We start from the raw sequence: 16,399 nt of genomic DNA, 5'->3' as shown, positions 1-16,399 counted from the left end.
CTGGTAGCCATAGCCCTGGGATGTAATCCATTGGAACAGTCAAGTACAACATTTTTTTATTTCCCTAGAGTGGGCACAGGCAGGGGAATGTTACTCCAGTCAGTGGAGCATCTGATCTGGAGCATCATCCCCCGGCATGTGATCTGGGAGATGGACGTGGCCCTGGCTGACTCCATAAAAGAGCCGAGTCACGCAGCCATTTTCTCTCTCTTGGCTCTCTCTTGCTGATCTCTTGCTTGCTGCTCTCCTGCAGCCATTTTGTTCTCTTAATGTAATTTTGCTGTCTGCTGGCTCTCAGCCAGCAGCGCATGAGCTCAAGCTCCGCATGAGATAAACACACAGTTTGCTATGTAGCTACCATACTAGTTAAAGTCTGCCTTTCAGGGATCAAATCGTGAACTGAAATGTGAGTAAACCTCTGGTTATTTTTAAGGAAAGGCTATGGTGCCTTTATTCTTTTAAGAGGAATAAAAGGGGACATCAGGAATAATCCACTTGGGCAAGCCAGATTGGGTTACTTAACCAAAGAGATTCAAACGAATCTTCAAACTAGTTTCCTGCTATATCGAGGGGAATCTGCTCTGCTACATCACTCATTATCCTCAACATTCCCACAAGAGGAGCAGACCATGCCTTGACACACACACAGTCTGACAACAAAGAACTGCAAACCAGCAAGAGCCACACAGTCATGAGTGAGAAGGTAGAGTGGTTTTATTTGATCCGTGTGCTGAGAGGGTCGCAGAAATTCAGCAGGAAGGACAGAGAGTGAGAAAAGGACCCTTTCCAAGTACAGATACCAAAAAGGCAGAGAAGGTGTTCATTTGACAGGACTCCATTTGTCAGAGGATTATTATTATTTTATATAATAGAAAAACACACAATTCCACACCAAAATGTACAGTACATTTCCTTGTGGGAGGAGGACACGAGTCTTTATCCCCTCCTGCCGTTTTGATTGTCCACGTAAGAAATTCAGAGTTGTACATTGACGCAGACTGTAAGACTTCAAAACGCACCCCGAAACCCTCCTGTCTCTTTGCACAAAGAGGACACCCAGGACTTCCCATCTGTGGCAGGACAAGAATCCTCAGAGTCAGGGCTAGGAAGAGCCTTGCCCCCCCGAGACCACCATTCTTTGGCACCCCGGCTCTTGAAAGCATTGGAGGGGCCATAATCTTCTGGTGCTTGCAACTTCATCACCCAGCCTGAGTTTTATCAAGAACTACAGCTGTGTTTGACTGTCCAGCCTGGCTTTCATTTGCTTGGGTGATCTCACCCCTCTGCCTTTCACGGCAGAAGTTCAATGGGCATAGAGGGAACTTCTCTGTGGTCACCAGCTGTGTCCTAAGAGGCTGCTGGTGTGCATTTAGCAACCCAAAGTTCAAGCAGTTCAGAGTTTGAAATACGGTCCTTTGAGATAATTCCTGGACCACCTGTCACCAGCTCCAAGCTCAGGATTGGGATCTGAAGGAGACACCACTGCAGTGTTGCTGCAGGGGGTTGGACCAGATGACCCTTTGGGTGCCTTCTAAATCAGCAATCCTATGGTTCCACCCAGTTTGAAACTGGTTCAGGGATGCTACTTTCCCGCTAGAGCAATGATTAGTCGAAAACTTTCACAGAAGCACAACCCTACCCCTGGAGTTTTTCAGCCTGGAGCATTAAAAGCTTTGAAATGGGTCTGCAGTACCTTCCAAGTTACGAAACCACCGCTGACTCACTCCAAATCATAGGAGGGATTCTTTTAAAGAGGAAGTTGAAAGTGTTTTGGGTGACCTCGCTTTCTAAGACTTTTGAAACAAACTCCACAGAGAGAAGGTTCAGGATGGAGCTGAGGAGGGAAGCCCAGCTCTCTCACCCCTCAGGACCAGCAGACCTAACCATCACCTGAGCGCCTCTTGACATGAAAGCTCAAGATCTGGGTGATGAGTGCAAGTCCCCCTCCTCCCCCCCTCCCCACTTTCTTTCTTACAGAACAGCAAACGAAACAGACCAAGTGCAAAAATGTGAACCTGCTGTGCTGCGGAACGTCAGCAGTGGAAGTCGTGCAAAGGCCCCCATGGGGCAATATACACTGCACACACAGGGTAGTTACAGGGCAACCCATTTGGCACCCCAAGATTTCCCTCTTTCCACACCTTGGCTTAGTGAAACTGGGCTACTCAGCTGCCATGGAGCTCCCCTACCCCCCCCCAAAAAAAGCCATGGGTTTGCACCCAAGAGCCAGGAAAGAGAGTGTGAGTGTGTTGGGTATGGGGTGTGTGTGTTGGCTGTGTTGGCATGTATGGTGTATGGTTGTGTTGTGTGTGTTTAGGACATCAGACTTGGAAGCGCAGGTGTGAGCAAGTCCTTGCCTTTTCCTTTTGAGATCCACACTGAACACTGAACACTGAACACATGCACTTCCCACCCACCCCTTTCACTTGGAAACACTTGCCACAACCGACCACGTTCCACAAGACACAACGGCAGCGCGCACAATTTCGATACACACACACACACAGGGTGGCAGCAGCACTGAGGGGTGCTTTGGAGATCCCAATGGGGGCGAAGGAGAGGAGGAGGAGGAGGAGGAGAAGGGGCACATAACAGACTCCTAACGCTATTTGGTTCATCAAATGGGACTGCTCCAGTGTGGGGTTTATTGTCCACAAAACCACAAGCCACGAACACGCCCAGCCATGTGGCAGCAGAAAGCAGGCGCCACAGCTGGGAAAAAGCCAGGCACCCCTTCAAGCACCATATGCCACCTTTGCCTTCCTCTTATCCAGGGAATTTCCCTTCCGTAAATGTTTCTGGAGAGAAGCCAAGTTCGCCTCCTTCTTTGCTGATGTCCCTGTCCATTTTTCATCTCTTTAGAAACATGGAAATCTTGAGGCCGGCTATATCAATGGGCCGCTGGAATGGAAAAAGACCTTTCAGGCACTTCAGAGTCTCTCTGCAAAGCTGCCTGCTGACCACCTCTGTGCTTGGACGGGTTCCCTTCCATACCCGAGAGAGAGTTGTCTCCACTGTCGGTGCAGCCACGGGGCTTGGAAACCAACCTGCACTTGTTTATTTGAAAAGCAGGTTTAGGTGCTGCCTGGGGTCCGCCCCCCTGCTCTCTGGTATGAGCCGGACCGCTTATTGCACGCTTCAAAATGTAGTATACATGGACAGACAAAGCTCATTTGCCCACCCAATGCACCAACCTCCAGAGACCGCAGCAGGCGTGCCCCGTTTTCTCTGCTCTCCACATTTCGTCAGCAGATACATAAATAGGGGAGCACGCAGGTGTGTCCCTTCGGAAGACAGACACCATTGCAGCTTGGGGGAGGAGCCCCCCTCGGCCCTTCCCCGCCCACTTTGGACCCCAGAGCCACCCAGGCGGCTCTCAAAGTGCCGGAACCCAACACGCTCATCACAGGACGCAGGAGCCACGACAGCACCCTCCCTGATGCCCGCTATGGGGCAGACTCGAACTTGGGGATCCCCCCTCTGCCCCATGCGATGGGGGGCAGGGCCCGGTCATGGTCCTTGTCCGATTCGGGCTGGCTCTGGGCCCGTTCCGGCTTGGGGATCAGGGAAGGCGGGTCGGGCTGCTGGACGGAGAGAGTCCTCCGGAGGTGGTTCCGCTTGCGCAGGAAGTCCGGCTGGGAGTGGAGGCCGAAGCTGCCCTTGCGCAGGATCATGCGTGAGTTGTTCTTCTTGGGGCGGGAGCGCAGGCTGAACTCCAGCGAGGCCAGGTGGGATGCGTAGCCTTCACTCAGGAACTGGAGGGAAGAGGAAATGGGAGGACAGAAATCGGCAGCATTGAAGGAAGTTGGACTAGACCCTTGGGGTACCTTCCAATTCTACAATTCTATGATGATTCTTCGGGGGGGGGGCAGAGGGGATTGGCTAGAGGGGCTGGGAGCTGGGCACACTGTTATACAGTGGTTCCGCTCCTTCCTCCTGGGCCGTGTCCGGAAAGTGGTGTTGGGGGGTGAGCATTCAGACCCTGGGCTCTCACTTGTGGGGTGCCTCAAGGTTCCGTCCTCTCCCCCGTGCTTTTTAACATCTCCATGAATACGTTGGGAAAGATCATCAGGGGGTTTGGGCTGGGTGTTCATCAGTATGCAGATGATACCCAGCTCTACAACTCTTTTAAATCAGAACCCGTGAAGGCCGTGAAGGTCCTGTGTGAGTGCCTGGAGGCAGTCGGAGGATAGATGGTGGCTAACAGATTGAGGCTGAATGCTGACAAAACAGAAGTACTGTTTTTTGGAGGGGCAGGGGGCGGGTGGGTTTGGGGGACTCCCTGGTCCTTAATGGGGCAATTGTGCCCCTGAAGCACCAGGTGCACAGCCTTGGAGTCATTTTGGACTCACAGCTATCCATGGAGGCACAGGTCAATTCTGTGTTGAGGGCAGCTGTCTACCACCTCCATCTGGTATGCAGGCTGAGACCCTACCTGCCTACGGTCTGTTTCGCCAGAGTGCTGCATGCTCTAGTTATCTCCCGCTTGGACTACTGCAACGTGCTCTACGTAGGGCTACCTTTGAAGGTGACCCAGAAACTACAACTAATCCAGAAAGCGGCAGCTAGACTGGTGACTGGGAGTGGCCACAGAGACCCTATAACACTGGTCCTGAAAGACCTGCATTGGCTCCCAGTACCTTTCCAAGCACAATTCAAAGTGTTGGTGCTGACCTTTAAAGCCCTAAACGGCCTCGGCCAAGTATACCTCAAGGAGTGTCTCCACCCCCATCATTCTGCCCAGCTCCGAGGGCCTTCTGGCAGTTTCCTCACTGTGAGAAGTGAGGTTACAGGGAACCAGGTAGAGGGCCTTCTCGGAGGTAGCACCTGCCCTGTGGAACGCCCTCCCATCAGATGTCAAGGAAATAAACAACTATAAGACATTTACAAGAAATTTGAAGGCAGCCCTGTTTAGGGAAGTTTTTAATGTTTGATGTTTTATTCTGTTTTTAATCTGTTGGGTGGGGAAACCCAGCCAGATGGGCGGGGTATAAATAATAAATTATTGTTATTGTTATTGTTACAAGAATGTGAGGACTGAGGTGCTGTTTCCTGAAGTCCAAACCACCCAGGGCAAGGGAACAGAAGCCCATTCACAACAAAAGCCCTTTTCACCCTTTGGGCCTACCCCTCGCAAAGAGTCAATTCTCACATGCACTCAGTCAGTAACTGGAGGGGCAAACACAGAAAAGGTCCCACCCTTTCTCACAGCCATGCCCCCTTCTAGGATTATGCAATAATCTTACAGTTATACAACAACAACAATAATAAATAGGGCTGCAATGCAGTTAAAGCAGATTGATTATAATTCCTGCATTGCAGGAGGTTGAACTAGATGACTCTTGGGACCCCTTCCAACTCCACTATTCTTTGATTCGATGAAATTTCCTGGGGGGGCAGCAGGATTCCCTAGGGGGGTGGCTAAGAGGCAAGCAGATAGTAGGGGGGGCACTGGATCAGTTCCATCCAGTTTGCTTACTCCATTAAACAAACAGTTTCATTTGGATTTTGAATAAACGTGCAATTAATTCTTATTGCTTTGAATTGTGTGCTGCATTGTTACTTTGCTCGGTGGGTTGCACAAACCGCTATTCTGAAAAATACTTTTTATGGGGTTTTGAATAAATGTGCAATTAAGTGCAACTGTTTTGAATTTTATTGGGTTACTCACCCTGGTCAGTCACCGAAATCAATTGACTCATTCATTCATTCATTCATTGGGCAATTATCATCCTTAGTGGATCATGTAAAGCGATATTATGAATGATGCTTTTATATATATATATAGCGCAGGGAGCCCTGGGGATGAATTGATGGAACCAAAGGGGTGGTGGGCCCCAAAGGTTCAGGGACCACTGCTCTAAACAAAGAAATAACAAAGTCACCTGGCACTGAGCCTGATATTTCTTCGCTGGCCGTCCAACAATGTAGATCTGGGAGGGGGAGAGACCCAGGACGTTGTAAACAGAGATGTCTTTCATGGAGCCATAGGCAGCACAGATCTTGATGTGGCACTAAGAGAGGATGGAGAAATGGCAAAGCTTCAGCTCTTTCTCATCGCATTTTGGCCTGTTGCCTCTTCGACTCACTTATTTCAGGCCTTGAAGCACCAACCCCAGAGGACCTGCTCTCAGTACTCTCTCCAGGGACAAAAGGGGTACACGAGAGACAAATTCATGGAGGAGAGGGGTACCAATGGCTGCTAGCCATGCTATGCTCTACCTCCACAGCTGGAGGTAGCAATGCTTTTGAATACCACGGAAGGGGAGAGGGCTCTAGGGCTCGGATCCTGCTTACTGGTTTCCTGCAAGGATCTGATTGTCCACTGTGAGATGCTGGACTAGATGGGCTGCTGGCCTGATCCAGCATGGGCGTACCCAGCACGGGGCAGGGGGGTGCAACTCCCCCCCCTAGAAGCAAAAAAAGGGAGAGCACAGCACGACAGGCAGGGGCGCTGCCAGCTGTGCTCTGCCTCAGCCTGCTCGGCTGAAGCAAAACAGCAGCAGTGGCAGCGCTGCCTCCCTCGAGGGAAATCTGAACCTGGACCTGGGATAACTTCAGCCCACACTCCTTAAAGTCACAGCGAGCACAGCACAGAAAGCGGTGCCCCCCAATGCTCTGCGGCACTTCATTTGCACGCTGTGAATTGAAGGAATGTGGGCTGAAGTTAGCCCAGGTCCAGGTCCAGGTTTCTCTAGACGGAGGCAGCTTCGCTGCTGCTGCCTCGTTGGCTGGAAACGGCCCCCTCCCCTCTGGGGGGCGTGGGTGTTGACCACGCCTTCTGGGGGATCCCGGCCACGTCATCGCCAGCCAGCCAATCAGGTGGGTGGGGGCAGGGGCATGGCTGGCGTGCCCCCCTTACTTTTGATCCTGGGTACGCCCATGTGATCCAGCAAACACTTTGTATGTTCTTATGACCCTTATGTTCAAAATTTGCCCCTGCAGGCAGTTTGAAGCATCAGGACTGAGCAGGAGATATTCATCCAAGCCAATGGATGCTCAAGCCAATGCTGCTCCAGAGAAGCGAACACGGAGCAAAGGATTCAAACTTCAAGAAAGAAGATTCCAGCTAAACATTAGGAAGAACTTCCTGACAGTAAGAGCTGTTCGGCAGTGGAATTTGCTACCAAGGAGTGTGGTGGAGTCTCCTTCTTTGGGGTCTTTAAGCAGAGGCTTGACAGGCATATGTCAAGAATGCTTTGATGGTGTTTCCTGCTCGGCAGGGGGTTGGACTGGATGGCCTTTGTGGTCTCTTCCAACTCTACGATTCTATGATTCTATGATTCAATGCTGGCACCAACTGCACCGGAAGGTCAGTGCCCAGTCGGCAAAGCCCTCCATCCCAACCCGAAATAAGGATGGGTGTGGATTTGATCTGAACTTCCTGAAACAATTTTGCAAACTGAAACAAAACTCTCACTTCTCTGAATTTTGGAGTGAAGTTATCAGACAACAAAAAATGCCCCAAAACGGATATACTTGCGGGCCAGTAAATGTGTCTATTTAAAAATTAAAAATAAACAATGCATTATATCAAGGGAGATTGCTTGAATATATCTATATATGCTGTAGATATTTAGGCATATATATTGTTGGTTTGCTTGCTTATTGCATTTTTATCCCCCACCCTCCATTCCCAAAACGCTCAAGAGGGGAAGCCCCCACCCATTTGTCAGCTACCTCTTGCACCAGGTTGCGGAGAAAGATGGTCTTCTGTCTCAAGGGGTCGTGGACCAGCCCATCTGAGAAGAAGATCATCCCTTGGGGAAAGTTGTGCTGAGAGAGCCAGGAGACGACCCGCTGCTTCTGCATGTCCGGGCGCCCTGTGATGTAGATGATCAGGTAGCCCAGGTCTTGCCAGTGTCTGCAGTATGCAGGGGGGACACACACACAGAGAGAAGGTGCTCAAATCACAGAGTGCTTATTTTGTAGAGCTGGGAAAGGTTCAGAAAAGGGCAACCCAAATGAAAAAGTGGATGGAACGACTCCGCTATCAAGAAAGGTTGTGGCATTTTGGACTTCTCGATTTGGAGAAAAGACAAATAAGAAGCAAGTTTGTAAAATTATGCAAGGCATGGAGCAAGAGGGCAGGGGAAAGTTTTCCTCCTCCTCTTGTTACACTAGAAATTGGGGGTGTCCAATGAACATTGGGAGATTCGGGACAGATTAAAGAAAGTCCTCCTTCACACAGCACAATGTTAAACTACGGAACTCCCTCCCACAGGAGGCAGTGATGGGCACCAACTTGGATGGCTTTAAAAGACGATCGGACAAATTCATGGAGGAGGAGAAGGTTATCAATGGCTAGTAGCCACGATGGTTATGTTCTGCCTCCACAGCTGGAGGCAGCAATGCTTCTGAATTCCAGTTGTTGGAAACCGCAGGTGGGGAGAGGGCTCTTGTGCTCGGGTCTTGCTTGCTGGTTTCCCACAGGCCTCTGGGTGGTTGCTGGAAGAAAAGGATGCTGGACTGGAAGGGTCATTGGCCTGATCCATTGGCCTGTTCTGATGATCCAGCCTCTGGGGCTTCCCAAGGTCAACTGAGCCTCCCACCCAGCCTGAGTATGGATTAATTCTGTCCACAGAATAATTTGCTGGGAGCCCCTCACCTGACGACGTCGACTGCGCCGGCCCGGACTTTGGGGTCGCTGCCCATGATGGAGACACTGGCTGCGAAGGACCCATCGATGCTGAAGACCACACACTCCATCCCCCGGGGGAGGACAGTGAGGTAGCTGACGGCTGTGCTCTGGTCGCCCCTGAAGGGGGCAAAAAGCAAGTGCCATCTTCTCTCCAACCACTGAGCATTTTTTTGGGTTCTGCGCCACCACCCTCATCATGGCACACAGACACCCTTCCCAGAACCCCCAAGCCCTGGGCCTTACCTGACCACCATCTTGATGGGGTAGACACCCACTGCCAGCCTCTTCTCTTTAGGGAAGTTGTAGGAGACCCTCCCGCTGCTGTTGGTGATCTCCGTGTCAAAGTAGACCCAACGCCCAGAAGAGGGCTCTGTCATAATGAAGATGTCAACCTGGAGGAGGAAGAGAACACCTGGATGCACTTCCTGTTATCCAATCAGACAGCAGGAGCACATAAGAACGAAAGATGAACCTTGGTGGTTCAAGATGATGGCCCATCTGGTCCAGCACACTGTTCTCACAGGGACCAAATGCCCCTAACAGACTAGGAATGTAGATAGACTGCCCCTGGGCCTGGAGGCTCCAGAGGAGCATCAAACGATCCTTGCTGGATGTTGTGGTGCAGCAGCAACAGACCCACAGCTGTTCCTCCTGAGGACCCCCCTCCCCACTCCCCTGCTGTTCTTCTCTGTTGGGACACCACCAGGTCTGTGTCACAAGCACCCTACGACCAGATATTCATGGAGTACAACTCCCATAAGCCCCAGACTGCAGAGGGAGGCGACGTTAGTACCAAGCAGTACCAGGCTGTGATATTGGTGCGTTATACATAGGGCTGCCTCTGAAGATGGTTCAGAAACTTCAGCTGGTGCGGAATTCACTGGAGCCAGGGCCGTCTTAAGCCCATCCAGCGCCATGGCACAAAGGTCCCTCCGGAGTCCGGCGCCCCCTTCCTCTGGCACCAACCCCTCTCCACCCTGGCCGGGGCGTGGACAGCTCCCCAGGTCCCGCCACCTCCCTGGTCTGGAGGCCGTGTGGCCCAGAGGCCGCCATCTCTCACCTGGGGGAGCTGCAGGAGCGGCAGTGGCGGGAGCGGCTCCAGATCTGCCCCAGTCCCTGAATGGGGCAAAATTGCGCTGGTCCCTTTAGCCTGGAGTCGTCGAGGGGGGCGAGGGACAGAGTGTGGGCTCGGCTGCAGCTGTGAGCACGAGATCCAGTTTCCCTCGCCGCCTGGGTGCTCCGCGGGCGCGTGCAGGTGGAGGAGGGGCTGTTTGTGGGCTGAGCCTTTCCCCTCTCACCCGCTCCGTGGCCTTGGCAACCCGCTCCCTACCGCTGCCGCGACGTCCATCATGAGAACATCACACCCCTCCATCGAGCAGCCACCAATCCGCGTGAAGCGAAGGGGGCGGGCCCAGCCAGTTGCCAAGGCAATGAAGTTGGCCTCCCGCGGTCGGCGGCTGCTTCTTTTCCTCTGTGTCCTCGCCGTGCCGCACCTCTCTCTGAGCTGTCACCACGTGCGGAGGGCTTAGTGGCTCGTTGCGCCCCGCCAGCGCCCCTGAGAGGCTGGCGCCTTGGCGCAATGAGCCACTTAGCCTCTATGGGAAAGACGCCTCTGACTGGAGCTCACCGGAGCAAGAATTACACTGATCCTGGTCTGACTGCACTGGCTACCAATTAGTTTCTGGGCCCAATTCAAAGTGCTCATTTTGACCTATAAACGGCTCAGGACGGCAACACCTCAAGGACCACCTTCCTCTTTCCATATGAACCTACCCGGACCCTGATATCATCTTCTGAGGCCCTCCTTCGTGTGACCCCTCCTCAAGAGGTCTGGAGGGTGGCAACATGAGAACAGGCCTTCTCTGCAGTGGTTCCCTGTCTGTGGAATGCTCTCCTCAGAGAAGTTCGCCTGGCACCTTCATTATACACCTTTAGGCACCAAGCAAAAACCTTCTTTCTTAACCAGGCCTTTGATTGAGCTGATTTACATCCTATGCCCTTTTAAAATGTGGAGGTGGTTTTTTGGGGGGGCTACTGGGATGTTTTTAAAATATTTTTATTAGGTATTTTATGGTTTTATATCTTGATTTTGTTCTGTGGACTGTCCTGAGGCTCCCGGGTATAGCGTGGTATATAAATGATGATGATGATGATGATGATGATGATGATGATGATGATGATTAGTGGGGAGGCAGCACCAGCCTCTTTCCCCACTTTACTTCCCAGCTTTGAGTGCTGAAATTTTGCCCAGGTGAAGAGAGAGGCAAAGGAGCAGGCAGATTTAAATGTGCCATTAAATCAAAGCTGCCAGCGAAAGGTTGCCACCCAGGAGCTGCCTGCCTCCCTTAGACTCAGCACTTTGGTGCAATACGGAACCTGCTGAAAATGCTAAGGATGGGCAGGGCCTTGCTCTTCCTCTGCTGACCCACCAGCAAGAAGCCCCCCTCTGAGAACAAAGTCCCCTTCTGAAGTCTCTTATAGCACATGGCTGACACACCCCTGTGTTTCCAATTAGCCTTAGCAGGAAGAATGAACACCTGGGAGGGCTTACCTTTTCTCCCGTCAGGGCCACCATGTCAAGGGGGCCATACATGAAGCGGCCAACCAGGGACTGGGGGCCATCTTCGGCCGCGATGACGTCGTTCGATCGGTGGTTGGAAGTCACATTCTGAAAAGGAAATAAATGCACTCCTGTTTTCTTTGTTGTAAGCTGCTGTGGGTATTTCTCTCTATGTGCGGAAAATCAGCATACAAATAAAATGAATGAATGAATGAATGAATGAATGGAAAGGCGCTCATCACCCTCAGTTTGACTTGGGTCCTCTTGCGCAGCCATTTCTCTCGTGGGTTCGAGGGACTGAGCATCGCAGGGTCCAAACTGTTACTCTCCTTGATAGTGGTGGTTTCAAATCTCATCACCTGAAATGCAATGTGAGCGTCTGAGAGGGACGGTGGCCTCGGTGGCAGAAATAGCCATGCAAGACGGCATCGTTTTCTTTATAATAACGGGTGGGATTCAACCAGGTTGTTGCATGCGTGGAACAAGGAATTCTAAGGTGCCCTGATGTGTTTATTTATTTATCCATTCTGTTTCATACAATTCATACAATTCATAAAAAAAGGCTTTGCAAAAAAAATTTAAATTATGGATAATAAAAATTAGCAACAATGATTTAAGACATTCACAAATTTAACTCGCAGCAGCTTTCTAAACATCTCAGTGGACTTGCCTAACCAAGAATGATTTTAGCAGGCGCCAAGAAGAACAAAGTGAAGGCACCTGCTTGGGGTCAACAGGCAGGGAGTTCCATAGGGCAGGTGCTGCCACACAAAAGGATTGATTGCTTGCAAATGCAGTATGGATGTTGCATGGCACTTGTAAACAGTGCTAGTTTGGTTGATCAAACTGGTCGAGTGGTCGTGAACTGGGTAAGCCAATCTTGCAGATAAATTGATCCCAAGTAGTTAAGTATTCATTTTTTAAATTACATTTATATTCCCCCCCTTTCCCCCTTCAAGGTTCCATGGTTCTCCCATCCTCCATTCTATGTCCGCCCCAAGGTAGAGGAGGAGGAGAAAAAGTGGCCCTCTCACCTGTCTGAGGATGAAGGCAACCACGTCTGTGGACTCCCAGTAGCTGGCGTGGAAGAGATGGGGGAGAGCCACGGTGGGGAAAGCCGTAAGGACGTTTGGGCAGTATAAGGCATAATCTATCCTCTTTGCCCCCCACCATTTAGATGTGACTGCAGGGGAACAAAGGAGGTCAGCATCAGCAAGGCTGTGCCCCAGAGGTTCCTTCCCTGAACCCTGGATTCCCATTTTTTTTGTTCAGCCAGAAATGGAGAGAAATCTCCTGCCTCAACCCCCAGAGGGCGGGACTCACTCTGGGTCACGCTGGCAGGCAGCAAACTCTCCCTCGACCCAGAACTCTCGCTGTCACTGCTACCGGTGCTCCCTCTCCGCCCCTTCCCTAGAGTGGCGTTGGAGGGCTCAGAGACCCCTGCCAAGGAGAAGGAGGGCAGCTTTGCAGAACTCTCTTCAGCAAACAGGGCACTGTGGCAGTGGAGGACATCCGCTGCAGGGGGTGGAGAGAGAGAGATCAGGTGTCAGAAGGTATTATTCTAGTCCACATACCCCACCCCCAAAACCCATGTGGTCATGAGATGCCTTCCTTTGGCTGAGTATTTGGGGAAAGAGGGAGTCTTTTAGACTACTATTTTGCCACTAGGTGGCACTGTGGGTTAAACCACAGAGTCTAGGGCTTGCTGATCAGAAGGTTGGCGGTTCGAATCCCTGCAATGGGGTGAGCTCCCGTTGCTCGGTCCCAGCTCCTGCCCACCTAGCAGTTCGAAAGCACATCAAAGTGCAAGTAGATAAATAGGGACCGCTCCGGCGGGAAGGTAAACGGCATTTCCGTGCGCTGCTCTGGTTTGCCAGAAGCAGCTTGCTCATGCTGGCCACATGACCCGGAAGCTGTCTGCGGACAAACGCCGGCTCCCTCGGCCTATAGAACGAGATGAGCGCCGCAACCCCAGAGTCGGACACGACTGGACCTGATGGTCAGGGGCCCCTTTACCTTTATCTGATATTGCAGCCTTTTACTACCTACCTACTGTATATTCCTGCGTATAAGACTACTTTTTAACCCAGGAAAATCTTCTCAAAAGTCGGGGGTCGTCTTATACGCCGGGTCGTATTTCTTATACGACGATTATATCCCAAACTCTATATTTTAACTGGAAAATTTGGGGGTCGTCTTATTCTCCCAGTCGTCTTATACGCGGAATATACAGTACCTACCTACCAACCTACCTACCTACCGTGGTACCTTGGTTCTCAAACATTCCGAGAGTCTGTTTGACTCCTGAAACTGTTCAGGAGCCGATTTGTTCGGCAACTAAGCCATTCGAGAACCAAGGTACCACTGTATATATCTAGCTATTGTTTTAAGCTATTTTCACCTTGTAGTAGGAAAAGCATGATTTTATTTCTTATACGAATATTGCAGCACATGGCTCCTGAGTGCCACCAGGGTATGCAAATGTCTCATTTAAGTCTACATAGAATCTTTATTCCCAATAATGATGGGACTCACAGGTAGAGAATTTTTAATGTTTGTAAAGGGAATCTTTGTATGAGGTTAATACAGTACTTTATTATCCCTCTGGAGATGTGCTCTATCTTTATACTTCTGCCCTTCTAGGCTTTGTTGCTGTACATTTTTTTTTTATTCTTTGTCCTCTTTCATTTGTTGTTATATTTATATAATTTATAATAATTTATTATTTGTACCCCGCCTACCTGGCTGAGTCTCCCCAGCCACTCTGGGCGGCTCCCAATCGAGTATTAAAACAGTATAGCATTAAATATTAAAAAGCTTCCCTAAACAGGGCTGCCTTCAGATGTCTTTTAAAAATAGGATAGCTGCTTATTTCCTTGACATCTGATGGAAGGGCGTTCCACAGGGCGGGTGCCACTACCGAGAAGGCCCTCTGTCTGGTTGCCTGTAACCTCACTTCTTGCAATGAGGGAACTGCCAAAAGGCCCTCGGTGCTGGATCTCAGTGTCTGGGCAGAACAATGGGGGTGGAGACGCTCCTTCAGGTATACAGGACCGAGGCCATTTAGGGCTTTAAAGGTCAACGCCAACACTTTGAATTGTGCTCGGAAACTTTTTGAGTTAACAAATCAATAAAATTGGAAAACCAGAGAAATATGAGCAGTACCTAAGAGGTGGGACCTCCCATCTCCCAGTGGGTATCGCTGGTATCTCGGGACAGTAAATGGAGGCAGGAGGTGGAACTTGTTCTCCAGCAAGGGCTCAAGTCTGGAAGCAGAGGGGTCTGCAGAGTGGAAAAGGCTGTAGACCTGGCTGCAGGCGGGATGCACCTGGGAGGCTGGAAAGGGGGAGAGATGGAGGGGGAGGAGCCCCAGAATCATCAGCAAATACCCACAAAATGTCTTGAAGCAGGACAGAAACAGCTGGCAAGCTTGTCCCTACATTCCCAGAGAGGCTTCAGTGGAGGAGGGACAGGATGGGGTCAGCTTTGAGCTGTCAAATGGAGAAATGGGGCAGCCAAAGTGGATTCTTGAATGAGAGGGTGCATCCCAGCAACAGCAGAATTTGCTTTTTCCAGAATAATAAGAATAATAATTCTCTCTGCATCTGCATCCCTCAACACAGTCACAGTTAATTGCACATTCATTCATTCAGAAAATAAATACTGTATATGCTCTGACATTGCAGCTAAAAAAGAATATGCAGCAAAGAATATTGCATGAAAAATATTTTTTACACATCCTTACTCAGGGGTGGGACACGGGTGGCGCTGTGGGTTAAACCACAGAGCCTAGGGCTTGCCGCTCAGAAGGTTGGCGGTTCGAATCCCTGCGACGGGGTGAGCTCCCATTGCTCGGTCCCAGCTCCTGCCCACCTAGCAGTTCGAAAGCACGTCAAAGTGCAAGTAGATAAAGAGGTTCGCTCTGGTTCGCCAGAAGCAGCTTTGTCATGCTGGCCACATGACCTGGAAGCTGTACGCTGGCTCCCTCGGCCAATAACGCGAGATGAGTGCCGCAACCCCAGAGTCGGTCACGGGGTCCTTTACCTTTACCCTTTACACAGTTGTAGGCAACCTAATGCCCATGGGCCGGATGTGGCCCAATCGCCTTCTCAATCCAGCCCGCGGACGGTCCAGGAATCAGCGTGTTTTTACATAAGTAGAATGTGTACTTTAATTTAACATGCATCTCTGGGTTATTTGTGGGGCCTGCCTGGTGTTTTTACATGAGTAGAATGTGTGTTTTTATTTAAAATGCATCTCTGGGTTATTTGTGGGGCATAGGTATTTGTTCATATTTTTTTCCAAAATATAGTTCGGCCCACCACATGGTCTGATGGATGGTGGACCGGCCCACGGCTGAAAAAGGTTGCTGACCCCTGTCCTTACTAATGGAAATGTGAAGGTGAAGGAAATTTAGAGCCTTTAGAGTATTTGTATATTTAGATTATTTATATATGACTACTTACCAAAAAGCTGGAAAGTTCAGTCAGCAGAGCACGGGACTCTTAATCTCAGAGTTGTGGGTTCAAGCCCCATGTTGGGCAAGAGATTCCTGCATTGCAGGGGGTTGGACTAGATGACCCTCGTGGTCCCTTCCAGCTCTACAATTCTATGATTCTATGCGCAAATCTTCACCTACCACAGATGTACAGTAACTAATTCATAAGAAAATCAATAGCTGTTACCGAAAATTGGCTATCTTGTGATAACTTGGCACCGTAAATACAAACAAATGTGACCAATGGAAGTAGCGATGAAAGCTCTAATGGCAGTAAAAATTTTTTTGAAGAAGTGTGGAAAGTGTTTTGTTCAAGGCTCTAAGGCTGATCAGTAAAGAAGTGATCGACGCGCTTGAAGGGGGACACCTCCAGAGCCCCCCTACTGCCCCCTTGCCTCTTAGCACCCCTCCAGGTAATTCCCCCCCCCCAGCAACTGGGCTCACCTTCCAAGCCGGGCAGAACCGTCCTCCGCATGGCAAGCACCAAACCAAGTGGGGAGCCGAAGAGGAAGAAATCGGAGACTTCAAAGTCAAAGCGTCCCAGGTTGACCTCCAACAGGTTGGCAGAGGTCTCAGGAGGGAAATCAGCATCCTCACTCATCATTGTGGAGTGGATGCTGGAGAGGAGAGAGGGAGAGGGAGAGGAACATGGAAGATGAGATGATCAAGGGTCTGCAAACCAAGCCTTATGAGGAATAGC

The 16,399-nt window shown here is 50.5% G+C and overlaps 1 protein-coding gene across 2 annotated transcripts in view; it reads right to left on the bottom strand.

The window, feature by feature from the left end:
* Positions 1-692: 692 nt before the first annotated feature.
* The window catches only part of PITPNM3 (PITPNM family member 3), a 75,531-nt gene continuing 59,824 nt past the window's right edge, over positions 693-16,399 (bottom strand). For both annotated transcript variants that reach the window (XM_035138852.3, XM_035138853.3), the window contains exons 10-20: positions 16,144-16,316; positions 14,367-14,537; positions 12,525-12,716; positions 12,236-12,384; positions 11,444-11,560; positions 11,193-11,309; positions 8,885-9,033; positions 8,609-8,758; positions 7,681-7,864; positions 5,886-6,014; positions 693-3,755 (exon numbers count right to left, since the gene is read on the bottom strand). In XM_035138852.3, coding sequence (XP_034994743.2) covers positions 3,447-3,755; positions 5,886-6,014; positions 7,681-7,864; positions 8,609-8,758; positions 8,885-9,033; positions 11,193-11,309; positions 11,444-11,560; positions 12,236-12,384; positions 12,525-12,716; positions 14,367-14,537; positions 16,144-16,316 — 1,840 coding nt within the window. In that variant the 3' untranslated portion in view covers positions 693-3,446. The remainder of the gene's footprint in view (positions 3,756-5,885; positions 6,015-7,680; positions 7,865-8,608; positions 8,759-8,884; positions 9,034-11,192; positions 11,310-11,443; positions 11,561-12,235; positions 12,385-12,524; positions 12,717-14,366; positions 14,538-16,143; positions 16,317-16,399) is intronic.

This window comes from Zootoca vivipara, chromosome 14, assembly GCF_965207765.1.
Source record: "Zootoca vivipara chromosome 14, rZooViv2.hap1.1, whole genome shotgun sequence".
NCBI lineage: Eukaryota > Metazoa > Chordata > Lepidosauria > Squamata > Lacertidae > Zootoca > Zootoca vivipara.
Note: the sequence above shows the minus strand (reverse complement) of the source record. Positions and strands in the feature narration are given on the sequence as shown.